At 34.9% G+C, this 26,323-nt stretch overlaps 1 protein-coding gene across 4 annotated transcripts in view; it reads right to left on the bottom strand.

Annotated features, from left to right (window-relative positions):
* The window catches only part of LOC149806900 (uncharacterized), a 30,457-nt gene extending 8,099 nt beyond the window's left edge, over positions 1-22,358 (bottom strand). Inside the window, exons 1-2 of one of the 4 annotated variants that reach the window (XM_089959360.1) lie at positions 22,227-22,358; positions 3,578-4,072 (exon numbers count right to left, since the gene is read on the bottom strand). In XM_089959360.1, coding sequence (XP_089815486.1) covers positions 3,578-3,824 — 247 coding nt within the window. In that variant the 5' untranslated portion in view covers positions 3,825-4,072; positions 22,227-22,358. The other 3 variants (XM_089959351.1, XM_089959369.1, XM_089959343.1) reach the window with 3 other exon arrangements.
* Between the last annotated feature and the right edge of the window lie 3,965 nt (positions 22,359-26,323).

Below are 26,323 nucleotides of genomic sequence, written 5' to 3'. Positions count from 1 at the left end.
ATTTTGTTTAAGGTAATTCGATTGCTAAAGAAAACAAAACATTCCAATTAGCACCTTTGAGAAAAAGAAAATCAAATTTATATCAGTGAGAAGAATGCTGTAAGAACAATTCAGTTGTATGCAAGGCTAGCGTCTTTATTTAAGATGTAATCACATTATATGTCATAATCTCGATAAGATCACTTCATTCTCAACAAATGATACCAAATTTGTTATATTTGTATAGTGATACAATGAAATATATGGGTTTGAGAAATGTTTAGATCGTCACAGTGGCGATATCACTTTTAGAACTATTTTATTTTTTTCCGCTGAGAAAGTATATCTGCCCTTATGTATATAATTTAGACACGTATTTCCTTATTTAGGTCTATTTCATTCTTCTTCTACTGCTTCTTCTTCTCTCTGTCTGTCTGTCTGTCTCTCTCTCTCTTAAAAGGTGTCAACGGCAGACCCACTAGAGTACAATTATGCACTCGATGAGATGACATAACAAAATGCTTAAAAAAAACCTGTTACCTTTCGTAAAGTATTGTATACCTGCAATATACTCTAGGACAAACGGTACACATTTTTAGAGAGAAAACCGCGTGATTAAATATAGTAATGCAACATCTGAAGTTGCAATTTTAACTCGGATCGCAATGACATTTGAAAACGATAGATAAATAAGGCAATGATCAGCATTAATTGCAAACCGAAATTGTGTGACAATCGAAAATTGGATACAGCATCTGATACCCAGCTAGAGTAAGCTTGCCAAAGTCACACAAAGATTTCTGTTTGAATATTAAAATAAACAAAACGAAGAAAGACAATCTTCACAAGTAAACTCACGTTATTAAAATCTGTTGTTTAAAGATGCCACACTCTGAAGTCTATCAGATACAAACGCTCTGTTATGTTTGTAGTTACCTTGCCCCAAGAGGCCCTGAGTGACCGAGTGGTCTAAAGGGCTCACCATTACGGATCACTGCCATCTCACCTCCAAGTGGGCTCGAATCTCGGGCTCGGCCAATGTGGGTACGTGAGAAAGCTTGCCGGTAGCTTCTCGTAGGTTGGTGGCTCTTCCCGGGGATTATCCAGGTTCTACCTTCACCATTGATACTGGCCGCCACGCATAGCCTATCTTGTGCTGAAAAATGGCGTTAAACACTTCCAACAACAAAGAACCTTGCACCAAAAGGGATTCCCCTCAACGGATAATCATATTAACATGGGTTTATCACTATTATGATTTTTATGGTGTTTTGTTAGTCTTAAATGGGATATCACGTACAGTATGAGAGCAGCAGCCATCTTGAAAATGCTGTAATCGCTACTCCTTCTAGAAAAAACAAAACCAAACTCCTTATGGTGTCTAGTTGTTCCTAAATGAAAAGAGTGCCTATTTGAGGTCCAGTATGACTGCCACAACGGCTAACTTGAAATGATTGTTATCACTACTACCCCTGAGTGGAAAGTCATATTGAATTGTGTTTTCGCGGGAAGACTTATTACGTTGTCAAGTTGCTCCTAAACAAAAATGGTGCCAATCTGATATTTAATATGGCTCCCACATTGGTCATATAGAAAATCTTGTTATTAACGCTGCTCATGGGACTCTTGTTTTTCTTTTATCATTTATATTGATATTTACAAAATCTTTGTATATACAATTTGGGCTATTCGAAATTAGTGACAAATACAAATCCAGTCGCGTGAAGATTTTAAATTTAATTATTGTGTTTTAATATTATGTTTTGGTCCTTATTTCAATGATGATATGCAAGCTAACACTGTAATATCATTATTGGATTTAAAGTATGACACGAAATTGGCAATGACTAAGACCTCATGTCATTGCTGATTAACTGATTATATACGTACACAACATTGCTTTGTTGATTTGTGATCTTTGGGTTGATTTCAACGGCCATATCTGTGTCGATTTGACGACATACGTCCGGTTGACGAAATTTTTTCAAAGCATACACTATGTCAAATCTGTATATTGATATACGCGTTATCCTAAATGTACCTTTGTGCTCTCTATTCTAACTAGGTTCCTCGATTTGTACTGAAAAAGTTTCACGTGGTCTCAATGGTTTGGTGGGTCCAATCGCAAACTCGTTGGCCGCTGCCCAAAATAATCCGTCCGCACAATTATTTTTAAGTACCTACTTAGTAACCCATGCAAATATGATTACTTGGCAAACGCATAATTGTAAACTAGCGAACAGTTAAACTTGTTACACCACGGTCTGAATTATTAGTAGATTTAATAATCAGGACATAAAAGTTTGTATAAATTGAACGCCGCCCATCATTAATTTAAATTGCAATGGTAAGGACCAAAGTATGTCTACACTATCACAAGCGTGTAATTGTTCAAACATTTCATGTTTAATCTTGCAAATATCTCTTGTTTTTCTCCTATGTATGGTTTAAAAGGCGTACTTAAAAGCTGAAAGTTTTGTAACTAAGGTCATAAGAATTCTTAATGAAAGGTAACAACTATGACGGTAGAATGATCGTTAGCTATTGATGGTCGTATTCTGATATTAAAATAGTTACTGGACCAACATGGAAAACAAACTGATTGGATGACTGAACATTAAAAAAATGAAAATATATCTCTGTAAATGTTTTCTCCGAATAAAGTTTGTTCTCTTTCAAATGGACAATATCAAAAGAAGTTAGTATTTCATCCCCGTTAGTGTAAAACTCTCTCCATCCCCCTCTCTTTTTGAATGTGTTTAAGTGAGACACAATGACACACGAAAAGACCAGGTGCCATTACGTGTCCGTTCGAACTCCAGGCACAGTAATTAGTCGCTCCTTTATTTCAAGCTATCATGTAATTTCGTCTTGAAAGGATAAACTAAGGAGCTGTCCATTTAATACGTCCGCATGTTTTTTTTGTTTTAATAAACCCAAATGCATACGCTTGCGTGTTTTTTTATTATATATATAACCCAAATGTATACGCTTGCGTATTGAGGGGGTGGGGTTTACTGATAATGTATGTACGCATAGGAAACGGGGGTGGGGGGGACCTAGATAATACTTTTTCTAATACGTAACCTGTTAGACTGGGTTCAGTCGGTATTTGAATGTTAGCGGACACTAGAGAAACTTTTTAAAGTTACGCAGCTTATTTCTTTGATGCAGCCAGACATTCAACGTCGGTGGACTCTGTTTTATTAAACACGTTTATAATTTTAATCCTTGATCGTTTCTGCGTGGATTAAATACAGGCCGTTCCATAGAATTCGGGGGTGCGGGGTGGGTTGCGTCAAGCATACGTACGAAGGGGAGTGTAAAAAACTACACATGTGTACAGAGGGGGAGGGGTCAAGCTTTACCATATTTTTTGCGTGCATACTAAATGGATGGCGCCTATGAAATAAGGTCTTAACTGACGCAGACCATCAGATGGATGGAAGAGTGACGAATATACAGGTATAAGTTAAGGGTCTACAATTAAAAAAAAAATGATGGTAATGGAAGTGGTCAAGAATACAGACGAAGACAATTTGGTATCAAGAAGCAGAAAGATAAATGTAGACAAACAAGCATAGGATAGATTTTATACCAATAGCCGGTGGAACTTCCATGAGTTTGAAGTCCAGACATGCTTCTCTTTCTGGACTTAGATCTAGGACTTCAAGTTCCAAAAGTGAGAAAACAGCCCCTGTTAGTTGACTTAGATCCTTCCCGCGCATCTTCAGTTTCTTCATGCCGTAATACAAAGGGTCCCAGGTCTCGATACGCATGCGCAGTTCTTTCTGATGCTCTCGATATTGCAGTATATTTGACGGGCGGGGAGAGTTATACTCCATCTTGGTACAATAAGGAGTAGGGAGTATTCGCACATGAACTCTGTCCCAAGTTTTTATATATGAGACACTATGTTGCACCTGATAGTCAAAGTTATTTATCTACATGAACTTTCATTTTATTTCCTCTCATAATTTTTTTCTGCTTTTTCTATCTCCAGGAACAAATAATGCAATTTTCTATTACTTTCTTCAAGATGTACATACAGACCAAAACTACCCCTTTCTGATTTTCATCCGTTCTAAAGAGCCTGGAAAGAAATAAGAATTAATCAGTGAGCTGACAAATTTAATGAAGTACAAGGGGTGTAATTTAAATGATAAAAGAGAATATGATTGAGGAATATGGTATCATACAAGTGATACTTTATGGTTTGCATATAGTTGTAGCTTCAGTAAAAGGGACGTAGCTACCATAAAGCAAGAGTATGCAAAACATAGACCCTGTAAGCTTTCCGTAGGGGCCTGAAAATTCTAGCTACGTCACTGTTCAGTAAGAACAACTTATTATATTTTGTCTGTGCCATTCGAATTGCAGCATGGGCAAAACTTATTCCGCCCACTCTTTGGTAGTCAAAGTTTTTTTGGAGAACAAACCCAGGTAGTTTATTTTATATTTTCCAAGACCATCATGGCTGACAGAGATGATACTATGCAAGATTAGCAGTCTTGACAAATTTAAGCTGTTTTATTTCTGCCACTATCAAAAAGCGAGAAAAGATAATTAAAAAAAAAATATTTAAAAAAAAGAAAAGAAAAAAAGAAAAGAAAATGAAAATCTTAACTAGTGTCTAAAGGATGTGAAGAAAAATTACGTCTCTTCTACCCGGGTAATTTAATTTATTTTTAGTTCCTCCTTTTATTTATCCGAGCGAAAAAGAATGAGTGACAGTAACAGAACTCTCGTTGAAAAAGTAAACATACAGCGCGCGTAAGCCATTCGAAGTCCTCATTTGAATTGCAAATTTAATTTTAGCATCCATTGAATTTTGGCATTGCTGAGTGATCTTCTCTGATGATATGAAAGTAGACGTATGGTGGAACGAGTAACAAATTACATACATAAATTGCAAAAAATAATTTGTTAAGAGAATCATAAAATAAAAACACTAACCTTTCAAAGATGAAACTCAGACCATTAATCGACCACAGCTAAAGAGAGCACTATGGCAGTAATCTGAAGATTACTTGTATTGGTGAATACCCTTCTAGTGTAGAATATTTATGGCCACCAAGTCAAGAGAGCCGTGGAATGTAAAATTGGGGTTTCTGTTTTCCTTAGGCGATTGCCGCTTGGCGACAGGGGAAGTTGTGTCGACACAATCTTTTGGTAACTGATAAACTGTGGCTTTCATATAATAAATATGTCCCTTCTTAACAAAAGGTGCTTAGTCACGCGTTGCTCTTGTCAAAAATGTTGAATTTATGTGATAAGGTACACCTTGTGTAAAGCGAAAAACTATCTCATTGATAACATGCATTGCAGTCAGAAACAACCATACGTATTGAACATAAAAGAGAAGCTAAAATCCGGTTAGGTTGTATAACAAGAGATGCACGTGGGACTGATATCATTCGCCTGACCAGCATGGCTGCTGACCACAATAATTGAGAAAAAGTTATATTTGTGTCTCACTCTGCTGGTAGAGTAAGGACAGTGAACTGACTATGAGATATGCGATTATAAGCATTTAACTTTTAAAGAAAACATAAGGAAAATTCCAAATAGGTTTAATCAAAATTGTCCTGACAATGTTGGAGGAGAGGACCGGAGATGTCAAAAATACGTTTTCGAGCCACTAATAGGTAATGACAACTTGAATAGGATATGTTAACTAAGAAATTCCCTCAAATTTAAGGAAAAAAAATGACTCTACGATATGGTTTAGGAGTAAGTGTAAAAACAGAGTCTGTCTAGCTGCTGTGGAATGCAAACTGTTGCTGAAAAAGTAACACACACACACACACACACACACACACACACACACACGGCTGTGGTAGAACATTGTATATGAAGCATTCGTAGCAAGTTCTAAGGACGTTAGCCCAGCAGTTTGTGAGAAATGATAACAAAGTAGCTTATCCTTATGTAGCTGTTTTGGATGCCAGCAAATTCTAGTGATGTCGCCAAATGAAAGGTGCTGATAATATATATATATATATATATATATATATATATATATATATATATATATATATATATATATATATATATATATATTCGTTTATCAGGAAAAATAATTCTAAAATACAATGAACTTTGATAAACGAGTTATTTATTTACTTGTTTATCTACTTGGGTTAAGTTGAGTAAATAACTTATTATACTGAATGTATTTATATTGGACTAACTAATATTAGCTGTTATTATTAAATTATCCATCCATTACTTATACCAATAGTTAAAACCGACATGCCCTATTTGAGCAATCAGTAATATGCCACACCCAAGTTAAAATTTGCTTCATCCCACTTCAACTAAACTCCTATATTCTTCCATATATTTGAAGCTTGCATCTTTTAAAAAATATAATGCATCATTCATGTGTCAACCCAACAAAGCTGATTCAAACGGAGAAAGCAAATAAATACACTTCATAATTTGCAATCCTTGATTATTAGTCGTAATATATTAAAAGTTCTACTCTGTTGCTCTTTTCTCTTTAATTTACTATTTTTTCTTTCGTTTTTCTTTAGTAGATCCTTTTAAAAGCCCATGTGTGTATATTAATGCATCTCAATACACACTACTGTTAAACCATCTGTGCCACTACAGATTCTTTAAAAAATTTTAAAAGCCCTACCATATGAACTGGGATCAATTTCATGATTGATCAAAGTGTGCCAATGTCTAAAAGCCATACCATATCAACTGGGATCAATTTTATCATTGATCAAAGTGTGTCAATGTCTAAAAGCCCTACCATATGAACTGGCATAAATTTCATGATTGATCAAAGTGTGCCAATGTCTAAAAGCCATACCATATGAACTAGGATCAATTTGATCATTGGTCAAAGTGTGCCAATGTTTAAAATCCATACCATATAAACTGGGATCAATCTGATCATTATCAAAGTGTGCCAATGTTTAAAAACCCTACAATATCAACTGGGATCAATTTTGTCATTGATCAAAGTGTGCCAATGTTTAAAAGCCCTACCATATCAACTGGGATCAATTTCATCATTGATCAAAGTGTGCCAATGTTTAAAAGCCCTACCATATGAGCAGAGATCAATCTGATGATTGATCAAAGTGTACCAAGTTTTAAAATCCTTACCATTTGAACAGGGATCAGTTTGATCAATTGCTGTCCAAGTACATAAAAAATAATGTGTGTGCAGATTGTATCTAAGCATGGTACGCAACCAACTGGTGGCACGGTTGATGCATGCATTGAAATAAAATATCTTCCATGTACAAACATTCAATAAATGCAAGATAGATATTTGTATATATACATATGGACATTGTGATACTTATCCATGCCGATATGCTCTAACACACACACACACACACACACACACACACACACACACACACACACAGCATGCGGTAATACTTACTGATCTGTGATGGTGTCTTCAATAGTTCTCAAGAAATAGCATGACTGTCACTGTATTATTAAACACTAATGAAAATTGTCAACGAATTTAAGTGCAACTATTTAACAGCATTTACTTCGGCAAACGCACCTGCTTCTGAGCCATAGTTAATAACTGGTGAAATTAGTGTATCAATAATAAAACACGTCACACTTTGCCATTGGGGACACATTTCCAAATTTGTATAATTATTTTTAAAAAAATTGCAAAAATAATGCCTTTGAAGCTTGTGCATTTAAAGTTTGTTGAGCAAGTACGAAAGAACCCCCCATTTAAAATTTAAAAAAACAAACAAACAAACAAAATGCAGATTTATTATCAACTGCTCACTCTAAGCCTTTATAGAAGAGTAACTTATCGTCTGCTATTATTCCTCACTAAAGTAAACCATAGTGTTGAATTCTTCTTTTTCTTATTTTGTAAGTATTAACTTGTCACAAGTTGTACTCTGAGCACTTAGGCCCCTTTATAAACCATGTTTTGACTCGAATTTAATTGATAACAAATTATGATATATGCACCGTATTACGACAACCCAATTATGACTCGTTTTGAGGATAGTTTGTTCGCTTCAGTTCTGATTATTTCACCGTACTTTATCATAACGGGTGGCCTGAACTAGGATATTCGTTCAGTCAACGGAATCACAGTTTGGATGATACAATCACACGCTCTCACTAATGGGACAAATGAAGTAGAAAATGTCAATATACACTCAGCTACTTGTTTTAGTTCTGTTAGCGTGTCTTACAACATTCACGTCACATAGATGGTGCTAGTTTTCCATATCGATCGTAGTGTCTATGCCCATTACGAAATTTTTCTCACAATAAAAATTACCGTGTCAGTTCACGAGGAAAACTCTGTTATATAAAAGAGATGATTATGAAAGATTAAGCCGTCTTATTAGCGATTGCTAAACCAAGTAAGTAAACATGTTTCCGATCAATTATATTGATTAATTTGTAAAAGGAATTATATCATTGATAGTAAATATAAAATCCTCCGAAATGGTTTGGTTTAATTCAGATCTGATACTAAAAACACACTACCTAAAAAAGATTAGGAAAAAAACACTGAAAACTAAATAACCGAACTAAAATAAAAGCAGGAACGAAATAGAGTGAATAGCGTAATGAAAATGAATAGAAATTCAGATGCTCAATTCACCGATCTTAGAACTAACAAATCAATACTGGAAAAAGGTGATCAATATAATTCTGTTTAACTAGAGATCTATTTCACCACTGATTTCAATTAATAAAAATTTTGAAAGAATTAATTTGAAATATGTATACAAAATTATTTGCATCACAATAATTTTGTACACACGTTTTTGACAAGGCATGAAGATTTAATAGTTGCAAATATGAATTCACCGATAACCATATGTCCTGGTTTAACGCTTATGGAGGTAAGAGGAAACAAAAGGTTATCTTTAACATCAGTTTTTCGTAAGCGCTGGAACTCTCTGCTGGTGTGACCCAAGGATCACCTTTAGAACCTTTTCTTTTCTTTCTTTACGAAAACGATATTACTGGTGAGCTAAAATCACCGACTAAACTCTTTGCTTACGATTCATCTCTGGTTTTCAACCCAATGTCATCTTGAAATTCAGAGTGTTGTAAACGATGACTTAGACAAGAACAAATGAATGGCACGTCAACTTCCAAACATGAATGTATCCGTTTTAGTTGTTGAAATCCTGCACTATTGACAAATCCAGAATTTCACTGGCGAGAAACTTGTTTATTCCCACAAACACCTGGTGGTAAATTTATCCTTTAATATATACTGGACTCAGCAGATTGAAAAAAATAAACATTTCAGCTTCGAAGAGAATAAAGATAGTCGCTCCTCACACCACAATATTTCTTTGGTAGCTGTATTCAATCAAAATAAATACTGAATGAATGCTACATTCTTTTCATTAGACCTATACCTGAATTTGCATCTAGCTCTGCTCTTCGTGAAGTCAAGCTGATATCAAGAATCACTTGCAAGTTTTAATTGGTCAACAATAAGCTGCTTTATTAGTGACTGGCTTACTTGGAAATAGCATTAAAAGTACACTGTACTTTGAAACTGACTAATGCTGACCTAGTTCCTGACCTTGATTCAGAACCAATACAAGTTGCAGAAAACAACTTGTTTTAAATTTATTTAATTCTTTCTCAGAGTAAGATTCATAAAAGTGGAATCAAGGCCATGTCTGGCCTACGTGTAAAATAATATGTATCAATTACGTTTTTTCCAGAGGATTGGCCCTCATCTGGGCATCTGTTTTACATTGTAGCTAGATTTATTATTGATGTTTTGAAAAAGAATAGTTATTAGTGCCTTAACACTTGAGAAGTTAAAGTGTTATATATTGTGACCAGTATGCGGTTAATTATTTTCTTTAATTTAAATCATTTGGATTACAATTTTCTTTTCCCTGGAAATACTAGTACTCTAAATTAATTCTTGGACAAGGACAGTTATCGAAACTTACACAGAATTCAAAGACTGGAATATTATTTTCTGTAATTAAACACAGTTATTGATTTTATACAGAATTCAAAGACTGGAATATTATTTTCTGTGATTAAACAAAGAGCCGTTGACACATCAGTATGATGCTGACCACAGCATACGTCATCACCTTCCATTTTGGATTTAATCGGGATTCAAACTCAGTTTAATTAGAACTTTTTATTACTAGGACTTCTACTTTTTAATTCTTGGATTATTCTTGGATTATTTTTGGATTTGATTCGTAGAACCGTAATTTCTTTTTCTCAATTTTACTTTGTTTTTTCTAGGGAAATAAATTATTTGTTAAATTTTACAAAGCTTGTTGTCTGCACTTTTTATTGTTACGTTTTGTAAGAGCCTAAACACGTAACAATTTAATATTAAATATATAACATGAATTGAATAATTTCCGGCTGTAAGTTTTTCAGGGAGTTTCGAGAATTCAGTATTAAATCTTTTGAAATTTCGTGTATCGCATAAGTTTTCATTTTAGTGGCAAGAATCTAGATAGAAAGAAAAACAAATGATTTTCGACATTTCATTTAATTTTGGCTCCTGACTCTCTGCACCTTTTAATTCTTGAACGTGAACTAAAATAGTCCTATCCGCGAGTTGAAGCAGTATGGCGGAAAGAAACGAAAAGAAAAATCCCAATAACATTTAGATGTAGAATTTTTATTTTACAAATTGTAATTCAAACATCATTCCAAATCAATAAATTAAACATCATTCCAACTCAACAGAATATTGTTTGACACAGACTGAATCATTTTACGATACCGGATTTCCAATGGAAAATCCTGCGTGGTATCAGATAGTTTACTTTCGTCAGGCCGGCTGAAGTAGATGAAGGGCCATATACATGGAGTTTGATGAACATTATTTACAACACTTCTACCGAAAAGCGCATCGATTGGATTCGGCAGAAGAAAAAACATTTCATTTCATGGACATTTGTCTGAAGGATTGATTACTAGATGCATAAATTGTTCTAAATATAGAAGTGTTGCTGAGTTTGGAGGCTATGCTGATTTGTATTCATGTCGCTCTGGCGATTCCCATTTCTTATGATCTGTAGCCCAATACTTGCCTTATTTGACTTGAACCAAGGATGTGACCTTCTGTCATTTGGAAGATCACACGTCTCCACTCTTTTCATAAGAGAGACGAGTTTATTTACTCCAACAGGGTAACATTTAAATCATGCTTGTGTTGGGGGTTGGGTTCAAGATTAATACCACGTGATAACAGCAATGTAGGCTGCAGTTTGAGAGCTATGTGTAGTGTTAATGGACTATATTTCAATATACTAAACCACTACTGTGTGTTTTTATGATGGCCTTTTTTCCCTGATGTTTATTGTGGGAGTGGGGAAAAGATCGCCTTATTGTTAATAGTAATAGTAAAATAAAGTAGTTTCAGAAGGCAGAACAAGGGAAATTTCAACTGTCACAACCAATCAATACTGAGAATAATCAATCAAATTCACAGAAATTATATTCTAATGTGCTGACATAATAAACATAAATAAATCGTAAACACTGCATCCAAAGTGTACACACTATGTGATAGCGAGTAACACTGTCATTATCAGTAATGTTCATTTATTCCCTCGACACAAACTGATTAAAAGCAAGATCGGCTTATCAATAATCAGATTGCCAATGTATTATTGATAAAAAGAAATTATATTTTAATCATACTGCTCGTCGACCACGACAGAGTGGATCAATCTTGAACAATCATTTAATAATAAGATATCCATTACAATTTTAATGAAGGAGTCTTCCGGTCTCATGAAAAAGCGCTGAGATTTTGTCAGTGTGGAAATCGTCGCGACATAGCTTATGCACAAGTTTACGACATGTATGTACAACCCTCAGTGCATACCGTGTTAATCGTAGTATTAATCAAGCCTGCTCGTGTGGTTCACCAAACTCCTCTCCGTGTGTATCGTGTGAATCGTAGTAGTAATCAAAACCTTTTCGTGTCGTTAATCAATTGAAAACGACTTTCATGTTATGCAGGGCCCGATTAAGGACTTCCAGAGCCCTAAACACTGAAAAATTGAAAATATTATGGTGCCCCCCCTCCCAAAAAAAATATGAAACTTTAAAAACTAAAATTATTAAAAGCTAAAAAGGTTGGAAAATACCAGTGTTGCCATCATTCCAAATTAAAATAATCGTCCATGCAGATCGAAATGGTCGTATATAATTCTTTAAATTCTATTATCAACAATTATTTTGAATTTTCCTGGCACTCCTGTTGGGCTGGTGGCTTAAGCACGTGCTTAGTGTGCTTAATGGGTAAACCGCCCCTGATGTTATGTTTGAATGTACATGTGTATCATCAGCATCGAGTTGTTTTATTTTATAAGCATAAGTTGATTAAACTGAGTTACATACGCTTCTTTTGAGGAAAAAATAATATTTTCATATGCAGAAAACAGTCATACTTACTGAGGTTCAGAATTATATTAGAAAAACTGAATGCTTTGATGATTAATTATCTTTTTTATGAAACCGTACGTATGTGAATGTAGTTGTTGTTTTTGTTGTAGGGTTTAACGCCATTATTCAGCACACGATGGCTATACATGGCGGCCAGTATTAATGGTGGAGGAAGAACCCGGGAAAACCCCAGAAAGAACCACCTACCCACGAGAAGCTACTGGTAATGTATGTGAATGTAACACATTTATAATGTACATAAAATGTGTACAGTTATTATCCATAGTCTAAAATATTTATTCTTAGTTAAATGTGCAAAAAAAACGAGAATTAAAACTATAATAAAACATATCCATTTTGTATATAATTTTCTCATGAACAATGTATTTGTATTATACATTTAACAATGACAACGACGAGAAGGACGATGATTTTTTGACGATGCTAATGTTGATAATGATTACTAGGTTTAATTACATTTATCAAGTTTAGTATATGTATATATCAACTCTAAAATAATCACTGAAAACTGTACAGTCATACCTATGTCTGAAGTGGCTATTAATAACACTTTGGATTTGTTACGATAATGTAATGTACTTCGTTGAAACACATGTGCGCTGAAATTTACACAAAATAATCGGGACCAAATTCCATCACATACATTTCCTTGACCTCTCCAATTCGTTGTGCTGTTTTCTATCATACCTTTTATTTTTCCTTTCGTATCTGCTCGATATTTAAGTCTTTCATTTATATTAGTCTTTTCCTATTCCCCGTGTGATCTTATGTAGTACGAAGAAGAAGGTGTTTTCTGTTATTTTGCAAAAATATAACTTTTAATGCAATAAAAATATGTTTAATCTAAATTAACTGATGGTTGCTTGAGTTATACATATGCAACAACTAGCGAATACAGACAATGAATACAGCCATACAAATCCTTCTCCACACGCGAAGCACAAAAATCAAAATGGGTTGGATTTTCCTTCGAACTAGAGTATTTTTTTTCCTTTTATCTTTTTAATAATTTGTTTCAGCTAACAGCATTGATAGAATTAGTTCTTTCACCTGCAAATCAAAGCAATATTATTTTTTTAAAGTTATCTGAGAGCCTGAAATTTTTTAAAATCACAAACGCTTTCCCACCCACCCCAAACTAGAAAAAACTTTCGGTCCCTAATCGCTTTAAATAATGATATAAATTGAATTACAAGATCTTGATATCGTGACTGCTCGAGATTACAAACCAAATAAAAACCATCAGAACGAATAAAAATGTGCACTCTTAGACAAACCAACGTGTTTTTTTTTTAATTGAATTACACAGCTAAACCAAGAACAGCGGAGATTCAAGGTCTATTCTTGGAAACAAGTTTTAAGATTATGTAATAACACATAACTTATAATTTATATCAATCTTTTTCGAAAATTACCTTTCATCAATCGCAACACATCAAATAACGTCCTCATAAAAAAATACTCACGTTTGCAGCGCCCATCAAAGAGTGAAATGTTATATACACCAGGTTGCCGTTGATTTTGGCAAAATGTAAACATCACTATTTAAATCTCTTCACTTTAAATGAGAATGGTTTGTTTATTCAACAGGTCGATTGTATGCTAATTTATGATCTCCGGTACAGGTAGTTGGTGTTGAATACGATTATAATTATAGGATTTTGGAGGAATTGTGTACTAAAGTTAAACAAGTAGACAGCTTGGTTGTGTGCTCATTTAACCATTTTCGCCATGATTTGAACGAACGAAGGAATGTCCAGTTTTCCTTCAGGCCACGACCCGCTTAATAAGTCCACCGAAGACGGTGTGTTTGAGTGATGAGTGAATTTGTTCAGACCTTTTTCTTACCTGTTCTTAATACCATTCAACTAAACCTTGAGTCAGTTTGTTCAAGTATTGCATTTGTTAGATGGCCCATAAACTTAAAGTTAAAAGTGAATTTACTCAAGTAATAAATTATGTTTGTCGGTCTACGAAAATGGCGCCATCTCTTATTGAAGATATACCGATCGAAATTCGTGAAATTATATATACTTCACGAAATATTAGTGCAGTGTGAAATATTGTTAATGTTTTTGATATTGGTAAGAGTTACCAAGACCTTTTATATCGGATTTATTACATAATGATAAATTCAGCCAACATTTCGTTATTGATAAAATAAACTTTTTATGACACCGTCATTGTGTTATACTGGCATTAGTGTGCTAAATTTGTATGGTTGGATGCCCGGGTCATAAATTTATAAACCATAAAGAATAGAGAATAAGATCTACAAGAAAATTTTGAACACAATATCGTTCAAGCTAGTCCTGATAATTGTAACGATCTGTTCAGCTCCTGCTAAATTTCTTCCTTCAAAATACAGATCCAGAACGTATTCCATTCTTTTGCCAATTTGTGGCAGTTGAATTTAAAAAAGACATGAAAGTAGGAACAATGAATTTACTTGACTTTTAGGAGGAACGTTTGCATCAAAGCCGAGTCTCAATAAAGTGAAGTACTGCCATTCAGTGAGATGCAAGTCCATTATTTATTAAATACTACTGTCAACTTGGCATGATGAGTAAAAAGCATTTCCCACATGTTGACCCACAATATATTATATGATGCAACTATTAACACCTGGCCTAAACTGACAGCACCCAGTGATTAGGGGCCCCTTGTGGTCGAGTGGTCCGAATTCTCTCGCTTTACCAATCTCACTTCTGTCTGCGTGGGTTCGAGTCTCGGGCTCGACCAATGTGTGTAAGTGAGAATACTTACCTGTACTTTCCGTGGGTTGATGTTTCTTCCAGGTGCTCTCCCGACTTCGACTTCCACTCGGTATACCAGCCGCCATGTATGGCCTATCATGTATGGCCTACCATGTACTGAAAAATGTTGTTAAACCCACAAAACCAAAACCAGTGACTATAGGTAATTAAAATAGCAAGTGCTGGGCAAGGTTGACTGACATATTGGAAAGATGTGATACCCCTGAAGCGAAGAATTATGGAACCATGGTCAATGCGATGATAGAGGTCTACAAGAGTTTCTTGAGGTTCTTTTTCTGAGAGACTTAAATGAAATGACAATGCAAGAACAAGACCTGATGCTGTTATTAACATCTACAACAACCACTTGATGAACAGTTGAAATTTCAGTGTATCGTTGTTCGGTCTCATCACTAGATTTTAATTGATAATCGCAATATCACACAAAAGTATCATTCTTGTAGACCGCTCTGGAGGCCTATTGGTTAGAGCGTCCGCTCCGCATGCCGGAGTCGTACCAAAGGCTTAAAAATGGTACAAACAGCTGCCTCTCTAAATCCAAATCACATCCACCAAAACTCTTTCGTGCAACTGTTAGCTGGCAAGCAAGTTTTCACTAGCATATAAATTATACATTTATTCTAAATTAATTATTTTTTATAAAAAGTTGTGATATATATATATATATATATATATATATATATATATATATATATATATATATATATATATATCTTCGCAAACGAATTACGATAAAGGGCACATTCTGGCCGCAAACACAGAATTTACTTAAATCCGCGATTCTTTGGTGGAAATTGTATTTTTGTGTGGAAGTTTCATAAAAAGGTGTTTCACGATGCTGCTATTCATAGTTGAGTGTGATATATACTATTCCCAGTATAGATTGTTGTTGTTGTTGTTGTATGGTTTAACGCCATTTTTCAGCACACGATAGGCTATGGCGGCCAGTATTAATGGTGGAGGAAGAACCCGGGAGAACCACCGACCCACGGGAAGCTACTGGCAAGCTTACTCACATACCCACATTAGCCGAATCCAAGACTCGAACCCACGCAGACAGAGGTGAGATTACAGTGATCCGTAACGGACAGCGCTTTAGACCACTCGGACACTCGCACCCCACCCCATAGACAGCCAATCTTTTAATAAATAAATAAATGATACATGAGCAAACAAACGAACAATCAACAACAAAAATGAGAGAGAGAGACACACACACACACACACACACACACACATACATACTGTCTCTTGTACATTACGAAAGCTATCAAAGTTAAACAGCTGTCACATTTCTTAATTATTTGAAAGAAAATCGTTTGCAATCGCTTCAGGTACATATTTCCTACACAGCTCCGAATACTAATACAAGGGTATTAAACATGTGTCTCTTGAAATAAAAATCGATAAGAACTACATTCTTTTTTTAATGGTGAATTAATTAACAAAAATTTGCTCCTCTGCGGAGAGAAATCAATTGAACAAGAACTGATAATGAATACCATACCCACGTTGAACGGGAAGTTTCATTTCCCCCTTGGAATGAAAACTGAGAGGATCAAAATTATTGTTCATGGGTCGTTCCGGGTTGGGCTGTGCAACAATGAAGCGCATATCTCTGCACATCTACATATATATCTACACCCCAACTATATGTATGTATGTATGTATGTATGTATGTATGTATGTATGTATGTATGTATGTATGTATGTCTGTACTCAGTGCCGTCTTAAGGCATAGGCACACTGGGCAGTTGCCCAGGGCCTCACGCTTCTAGGGGCATCATGCTGCCCATATTGTTAATGAATATTGAAAGATCTTTTGGCAATTTAATTTGCTTTAAAAGTGCAGTGGGAAGCACGTTTCCCAATTTTAAAAAACAGTGACATCTAGCGGAATTCCTGTGGGTGGGTAGGGCCGGTAGGGGGCCCCAGTGCATTGCTTTGCCCAGAGCCTACAATGTTGTTAAGACGGCCCTGTATGTACTTACCCACGAATGGACAAGCAAGATCATTATAATGGATCTATATTGATGGTGATAAACAAGTCAACGACGTGAAGAATACATTATTATTTCGGGTGTATCACAATAGACTTGATACGCATCCAGGTCGCACTCGCCACGCTTCTTTGCGGTCCCTAGGTCGATTCCTAGTTCCATAATGTATATGAGGTCTTGGTTTCATTTAGGTTCTCTGGCGTCCTCTTCCATAAACAACATATTGTCAAGTTTAGAGCTTCCAAGAGACTTAGTACATGAAAAAGTTGATAAAACCTGTGTAATTGACGTTTAATAATAACACTTTTCACAAGAATTTTCTCACATAAATTTCATTGTTTTCATTTTTGCTAGTGTCAATACCAAAAAATATTTGAATCAGAGAATCATTTGCAGATATATACGATATTGCTACGGCGAGATTAATTAACACTTTGCTTGGATTTGGACCTTTATATATGAATCAGTTTCCCGCCGAGATGTAATAAATCTACACTTAATCTTAGTTACTTCTCCCGAACAATGTGTACGTTTTCCCATACTTCCCAGTGCACATTGCTCTGGGATATTGCAATCTATCATGCAATAAAATAATCATTTGATGTTTTCAAAATGCAAAAAAGATTAGACCTGTTCATCGCGTTGGTCCAAACCACTTTATAACATTTGAATTTAAAGTGGCGTTCTCGCAGTAGTGCTGCGGGCGTTGGTTGTCTAAAGGGGAAAAAAATAAAGTTTTCACCAACACAGGATAAATGTTGATTTTTACACACACACACACACACACACACAGACACACACACACACACAAACAATGTAGGCAATGCATCACCCATAGCCACGTTAAAAGTACATTATTTTCCCCAAAGTCTACACGGCTATAATGATACATCCGGACTCTTGTTAAAATTTAAATAACAAAGCACGAAATCGTCTGGAAAGAAAGGTGAGCAGAACTTCTACTTGAATATCAAATGACAAATTGGAACTCTTTCTACACGTGCAGATACCTCACACGGGGTATATATATATATATATATATATATATATATATATATATATATATATATGATTTAAGTATATGTTTTAATATATATTTATTTCAATTTAATTGCTTGTCAGTTTTAAAAAATGTTAAATATTTTTATTACATGCTAATGTAATGTAAATTTATTCTCTAGAGATGATCCTTTTTTTCAGAAAATAGTTTGACCGTGACTGTTTATTTTATAAACACCAGGTGTTGATCTAAATCCTGACCTTGTTTCAATATTTTTTAGCAACCATGTAAACAAATTCAATTTTATTTTAAAATGATTGGTTGTTGTCGAGGTCATGATGGGACTTCGTATTTAAGATGTAAACAATTGTTTTGTTTTATTTCTTAGAGAAAAATGGTTTTCTTCAGTGTCACACTGGGTGTACGTGACCTTTAACAAGTACTTAGGTTCTATAAGCTTCTAGAACATGATCATGTGACCCCCTGTTTACGTTTAGAAGACGATATAACCTCAGTTTTGGAAAATTATTTTCAATATAAGCTGGGCTGTTAAACTGGAAGTTGTATGTTGTACCGTTTGGAGTTATTTCAAATTACTTGGATTCGAAAGGATTAATTCTGTTATTTTTCTGGAAAATACCTGTGCTCATGTGAGATTCTTAATCAAAGACAGTTCTTATTAGAAATTCATTTTGATTTCCAAAACCGGAGTGATAATTCTTGATTCCACAAGGCACTGTAGACTTCAACACTACATATTGCAGTATACGTCGTCGTCTTCCATTTTGGATTCTTCGTTGGGATTCGAACTTGAAATCAGAAGAACATTTTGTTATTAGGACTACTAAAATTTTATTCTTGGATTATTTTGGATTTGATTCTATAAAACTGTAAGCTCATATTTTCTTTATTTGTACAGAATTTTTCCAGGAAATAAATTATTGTATTTTTTCAAAGCTTCTTGTTTTCAATCTTTCTTGTGTAACTGTTTATTCGAGCCTAAACACGTGACATAACTATATATATATATATATATATATATATATATATATATATATATATATATATATATATATATATCTCGTAGTTTTATGAAAATCAGTTTTGCAATGTAACAATATGAAACTATTGTTTACATACTGTTTTCAGCACCAATCCTATGTTTTTAATTACTTAGCCTAATCCGTGTTTCACAATAGTGGTTTATAAGATTTGCATGCACCCACTGCAGTGTCGATGGTCTTTTGAATAAATAAATAAAAAAAACTACATCATTAAATAAACACTGACGCGCAAGAACATGTGTTATATGGTATCGGTTTAGAAAGACACACCACTGAAACTCCCAGTCATGCGTTTGACCATAAACGGTAGTAGTGAGAATAATCGTTGCTATTGGAACATCGATCGGCAATTTCCGTTGGGTCGTGAAATAAACTTCGGAAGTAATTCGTCGCTAATAAGAAAAATATTCTGTGCGCCTCTCGTTCACATGGAACACAATGGCGGCGGAAGGAGACAAAGTTACAATCGGAACAAAATATCGGCCTTTGCTGTCGTAACTTATGTGGTGCACTCCACCAGAAGCGTATCACCAAATTCATTAAAGCGATGAGTATTCCTACAACTACTTCCGAAGCTGACCGAAATGGCCGAGCGATGTTGCGATCGCAAACCTCGGTTAGCGTAGATCTGTGCGGCAGGTTAAAAATTGCTTGAAGAAACAAGCGTACAAAGGTGACGATTATGCGGATCCCCCACCCCTGCAGATATTTCAGCAGGTGGATTAGCACCTGAATTCATTGTTTTTTCTTCTTCTGAATTTGTCTGATCATTTATGGAATACTTTTTTTTAATCTGAAGATTTTATGTCGGCTATTTTTTTTAATAAATACAAACGTTTATATATCGCCACCAGTTAGAATGATTAACCATACAGTTTACTGATAAAATAAACGAAGACAACACTGAGATTTAGGTGCGTTACTTCACAGAATCAAATCTTAAATGTAAAAAACTAAGAATTCGTGTCCGCCTATTTTCCTTTAATGTTTTGCGCCGCCATTTTCAATAAAATACAGTACTTTTTTAGGCTATTCATCACGTTTGGGCATGCAATAAACCGTGTTTGTTGCCAGTGAATACCGGATATATTGCACCTCGTGGGTAAAAAAGCTCAACTATTTTCACTCGTGTCTTCATACTCGTAAAAATGTTTCACCTAATGGATGAAATATATCTCTTATTCACTATATACAAGCAAATATCTGATAGCGATATGCAAGAAACGTAGCAGACGTGTGCTAAGATTGTGTCTTAAACATATAACAGAAAGGACGTGAAACCAACAATTTGAGTAAATGTCAACAAATATAAAAAAAAAATCTCTAAGTTACTAAGTGAAACTTAAAGAGGAACTTTCATTATTATAAATTTATTCCAAAATAATCCTAAATGTCCAATCACAAGTCCAAAAACTAAAGTGTTTCGAATGAATTATAATAGTCTTGAATGTTTTGATGTATCACAATGATAAAATCCAGAATTTCTTTGAATGAGTCCTCAGTAATCTCAGAGTTGTATTTTAGTCAAAATAGTCAACAAGCACTTTGCAATTCCAATGAATAAATGAAATAAATAATGCCTCAGAAATTATATATGAACACAATTTAAGTAATTCCGCAAATAGATCGTAAACAGGATTGAATTTTTTTTTTCTCCAAAGATTTCAAAGGAGAAAAGCTAATTTGTAAACAAGGACAGATCTTAAATTCCAATTCAGGGTGACCAGCCCTTGTTTACTTCTTAGAACCATGACAAAAATCAGGTTAGCATTAATTCCACAATCTTCAGTCACGGACAAAAGTTAAGTGCACAATATACATACACATATACATAAGACGTGCATTTGTAATGTATACACGATATAATATACATGGAATGTAACACACACACACACTATATATATATATATATATGAGAATTAACAGATATGTATTTGCACTAAACAGGAGAACATACGTGTGTATCAGATACAATGTGCATAAGAAGTAACTCGCGTGTCTGTCTGATGCAATAAGCATGAGAAGTAACAAGCGTGTACAAATAATACATTGCATTCTCTCGAGCATTCTACCAGATACAATATAATTGAACTCCATGAGAAACGACGGCGCCAAATCTTTATATTTCGCAAAATTGCCATATATTACAAAAGAAAAGGACTGTACGAATCGAATCATTTTCTTACATTTTTAAACTTTATACGTAAAATAAAATCAATCCATTTTAAATGGATGATTCTGAGCTCAGTCTGTATCTGAAGCGATCCTCATTATTGACGAAGCCTAACACAGAGCACAAGAGCGATTGATGAAAGATGACACGAGATATTGTTGGTTTTTAACATGCTGCGATCAGTGGTGTAACCAGGTTTCAGAACATACGGACGCTTCGTAAATACATCTCATTGGCAGAAAATACCCGAAAATGTTATTTTTTAAAAACGTGAAAACATGCACCGGGAGATTGGTAAGAGTTTATTTTTTAGGCTTCCTCTTAGCTACGCCACTTATCATGTAAGTAAATGTGTTGCTTTTGAGTCAGTTCATGGTATAATAAATTAAAGGCGCTTCTTAATTAATTTTGTACAAAACTACAAATGTGTCCATGGAATACGGATGCTCGAATGGACATAGGTAACAATATAGGCTCTACCACTGGGGTCATATGGGATATAATTAACGAAAATAAAATTTTAAATCACTCCGTATTAATAATTAATGTCATATGAGTGCACGAATGTAGAACTGTGTGAATATATATATATATATATATATATATATATATATATATATATATATATATATATATATATATATGGGAGTGCTACGTCTAATACAATTGAGAATAATGAAAAATGTCATGTTTGAGTTTGAAAGAGAGAGAGAGAGAGAGAGAGAGAGAGACAGACAGACAGACAGAGACAGAGAGAGATTAGACATACACTGAATATGGTATAGCAAATACCTTCAATACTGGATGAAATGTGAATGATCTTGCATTTGAGCCTAAGTGATTGACGCTGTCCAACGCTGTAGAATTCGAATACATCTGATTTCACTGGAGACAACAGGTTTCGATGGCTGCGCTCGTAATCTTTTCTATGGAGGTTAATGGTCAATCATCATACAGAACCAGTTTTATGACTAATTAATTCAAGACACGGCTCATTTCTCCCGTTTTATGCGCTGATAATCGATTGTAACCAACTTTTGCTAGCGATCTATACTACGTCCTCAGCGTGCAATGTAAAAAAAGAAAGACATATGGCGAGCAATGTCATGTGTAAACATTTAAATTATTCATAATTGCTACTCGCTCCTATGTAAAAAAAGTTTTTAATTAAATAAATCAACATTGTTCTGGTAATATTTGAGAGAGAGAGAGAGAGAGAGAGAGAGAGAGAGAGAGAGAGAGAGAGAGAGAGATTATGTATATGTGCATGCGAGTTCTGAAATACTCCTACATGAGTTTACCTTATTTACTGAGGTGGGCCCAGCTATTATGGACTTTAATTTCCTTGAAGAATAGGTAACTATCACAATTTTATGTGCATAATTTTATGATAAATAAGCAGTCTTTGAATTATTTCATACAAATATCAAACATAAATAGGTCGCAAGCAAAATTTTCGTGGCTTTTCCATTAAGAAAAAGTTACATATTACAGATGACAATAACTTCCGAACAGCCTACTATTACCCAGGTCACACCCATCTACAATTAAAAAGTTCATATCCGGGAGACACCATGAAATCACGTTTCATATATACCACCATGTCGGCCGACTCTGCGTCATGTCTGTAAACATTGGAGCGTGTGTTTATTTTGGGTCGAAAATCCATTTTGCATCCTGAAAGAACGATCGCAATTTAATTAAGAACAGTGATATTCATAAAGTGTACAAAAATATCCCACAATTCGACTCGAAATGCACATGAAAATGTGATTTTGCTTCAATATTGATGATGTAAACCTTAGGTGCGCAGAAATGCCCGACAGCGTTGTTACTTTATTTAAAATGAAAAAAATAGCAGGGCCTTAACAATGTCCAAATAAAGCGGAAGAGACAATGCCCTTATGAGCATATTTGTTTCTTTGAAATAAACGGTGGATTTTTTTCTGTTGTTGTTGTGGGGTTTAACGCCATTTTTCAGCACACGATAGGCTATGCATGGCGGTTAGTATTAATGGTGGAGGAAGAATCCGGGAAAACCCCGGGAAGAACCACCGACCCACGAGAAGCTGCTGGCAAGCTTTCTCACATACCCACATTGGCCGAATCCTAGACTCGAACCCACGCAGACAGATGTGAGATGGCAGTGATCCGTAACGGAGAGCGCTTTAGACCACTCGGGGATAGGTAACATCAACTTTACAATTTCATGTATAGAGGATCAATTTAGACAAAATTGAAATCTTCTAGACTTGATCAATTTTTTTTGAAGTTTTGAAAACTAAAAGAAAATTAAACTGCTTTGTTCTAGTGGCAGTTGAATAACTATTTATACCCATTTGTAATTACAATATTGTAATCTACGTATACGCGGACAAGTTGAAATTAATTACAATGTAGTTCCTTCTGTGCTCATATTAAAGTCATATGGCCAATATACATGGCATAATGACCAAGTGCAAATAAACTTTAAAAGATCTAAAACTGATTGACAGGCCCCATAACCCCTCAGAAATTAAATTTTTAAACAGAAGAGACCAAATCCACAAAAACTAGACAGCATTCATACCATATGCACCAGAATAAGTTGAATGGTTCGTGAGATAGCAAATGAGATCCGAAATTGAAGAAAGGCCTACAACTCTGTCAAACTGTGGCAGCTGAAACCTTTTAAATGATATACCCCCAAAGATCCTCCCAACTGTACACTTATCAAAATGACAATGAATTACATTCAAAGGTTGCTGAGCTATCAAAGATGCCCCCAACAGTACACTTATCAAATTGACAATGAATTACATTCAAAGGTTGCTGAGCTATCAAAGATCCCCCCAACAGTACACTTATCAAATTGACAATGAATTACATTCAAAGGTTGCTGAGCTATCAAAGATCCCCCCAACAGTACACTTATCAAACTGACAATGAATTACATTCAAAGGTTGCTGAGCTATCAAAGATGCCCCCAACAGTACACTTATCAAAATGACAATGAATTACATTCAAAGGTTGCTGTGCTATCAAAGATCCCCCCCAACAGTACACTTATCAAATTGACAATGAATTACATTCAAAAGTTGCTGAGCTATCAAAGATCCCCCCAACAGTACACTTATCAAATTGACAATGAATTGCATTCAAAGGTTGCTGAGCTATCAAAGATCCCCCCAACAGTACACTTATCAAATTTACAATGAATTACATTCAAAGGTTGCTGAACTATCAAAGATCCCCCCAACAGTACACTTATCAAATTGACAATGGATTACATTCAAAGGTTGCTGAGCTATCAAAGATCCCCCCCAACAGTACACTCATCAAATTGACAATGAATTACATTCAAAGGTTGCTGAGCTATCAAAGATCCCCCCAACAGTACACTTATCAAATTGACAATGAATTACATTCAAAGGTTGCTGAGCTATGCTGGTTACGATAAATGTGGGCATGTGGAACTGGTGATTACCATAACTCACTGCAGTGCCATAATTATGACAAAAGCAAGTAATATGTAAATCCGCAGGAATTAAATAGTAGTTGGTGTTGTTGTTGTTGTTGTGGGGTTTAACGCCATTTTTCAGCACACGATAGGCTATATATGGCGGCCAGTATTAATGGTGGAGGAAGAACCCGGGAAAACCCCAGAAAAGAACCATCGACCCACGAGAAGCTACTGGCATGCTTTCTCACATACCCACATTGGCTGAATCCGAGACTCGAACTGGCGCAGACAGTTGTGAGATGGCAGTGATCCATAATGGAGAACGCTTTAGACCACTCGGGGACCCCATTAAAGAGTAAACTAAAACACTCATTCTCCACTAATAGGCAATAAAAGTGGAATATATTGTAGGAAAAGGGCACCAGTCTCTGACAAGCATACTATTTGGTGTATGTAGTTTTATTTGCTTGGTAAATATTTATGTACGATTTTTTTTCATTGTGGTAAGAGTTTATTTCATTTCTAATACTTGTGATAAATAATTTTACAGAAACATTTTAACGTTTGAAAAAATAAAATTAATTGAATACAGTCACAGATTTCAAGCAAAATTATTAACATAAGTTACTAATAGTTTGAATTTTTTATCACTAATACGTTTTAAATTTTTTCTCTCTAAATGCAGTTACTGTGCCTACTTGTTTAAACATCATTTCCAACTGCAAACAACACTGACCCTGATGTGTCATCGCATAATGCACCATATAATTAGGGTCTGTGTAGTTTTTGTTTTCCACTAACTACTCCTAGCAAACCGCATAGATCCAGATCTGCCCCTGCATAATGTGATGGCAGATGTGGGTCTTTGCAGTTTGCAGCTGGATTCAACAAACAAGTGGGTATATGATAATAAACCTTATTTATTCATTCTGGAAGTTAAAACACACCCACAATTTGTGTTACTTTACACTTCTTCATCGCGTGGTATACAAAACGTGATATTTTAATGTGTTGAAATATATTGTTTATAGTCCCACAAGTTGAAATATAAGCAGTATTAATGAAGAAAACGAAAATTTTCTTTTTATTATATACCAAACTTACTCCAGAATTGAAGTTTAGAAGATTAAACTCACTCATCCTCCTTTTCGTAAAATCCACATCACTTTCAAGGCTGATCACATAAATATACATAACCTAATAAAGTTGTAGGATTGGGTTGACCTAATCTGTCACAGTAAATTACATTTTTATCATTTTGTAAACTATTTGATTCAACAATTAAACACATCATTTATTGTTGTAAAGGAAATAAGGGGAGATATCTTCTGCAAGACGCAAATGGTGTCTGGTCAAATTTCTTTATCAAAGATTAATTTCCATGTCTGTAATGTATGGCAGTTTCTACTTATTTGTTCGCCTCTGTCTGTGTGGGTTCGAGTCTAGA

This window comes from Sinohyriopsis cumingii, chromosome 1 (genome assembly GCF_028554795.1).
Source record: "Sinohyriopsis cumingii isolate HCF-2022 chromosome 1, ASM2855479v2, whole genome shotgun sequence".
Taxonomy (NCBI): Eukaryota; Metazoa; Mollusca; class Bivalvia; order Unionida; family Unionidae; genus Sinohyriopsis; species Sinohyriopsis cumingii.
This window is presented reverse-complemented; position numbering and strand designations above follow the sequence as displayed.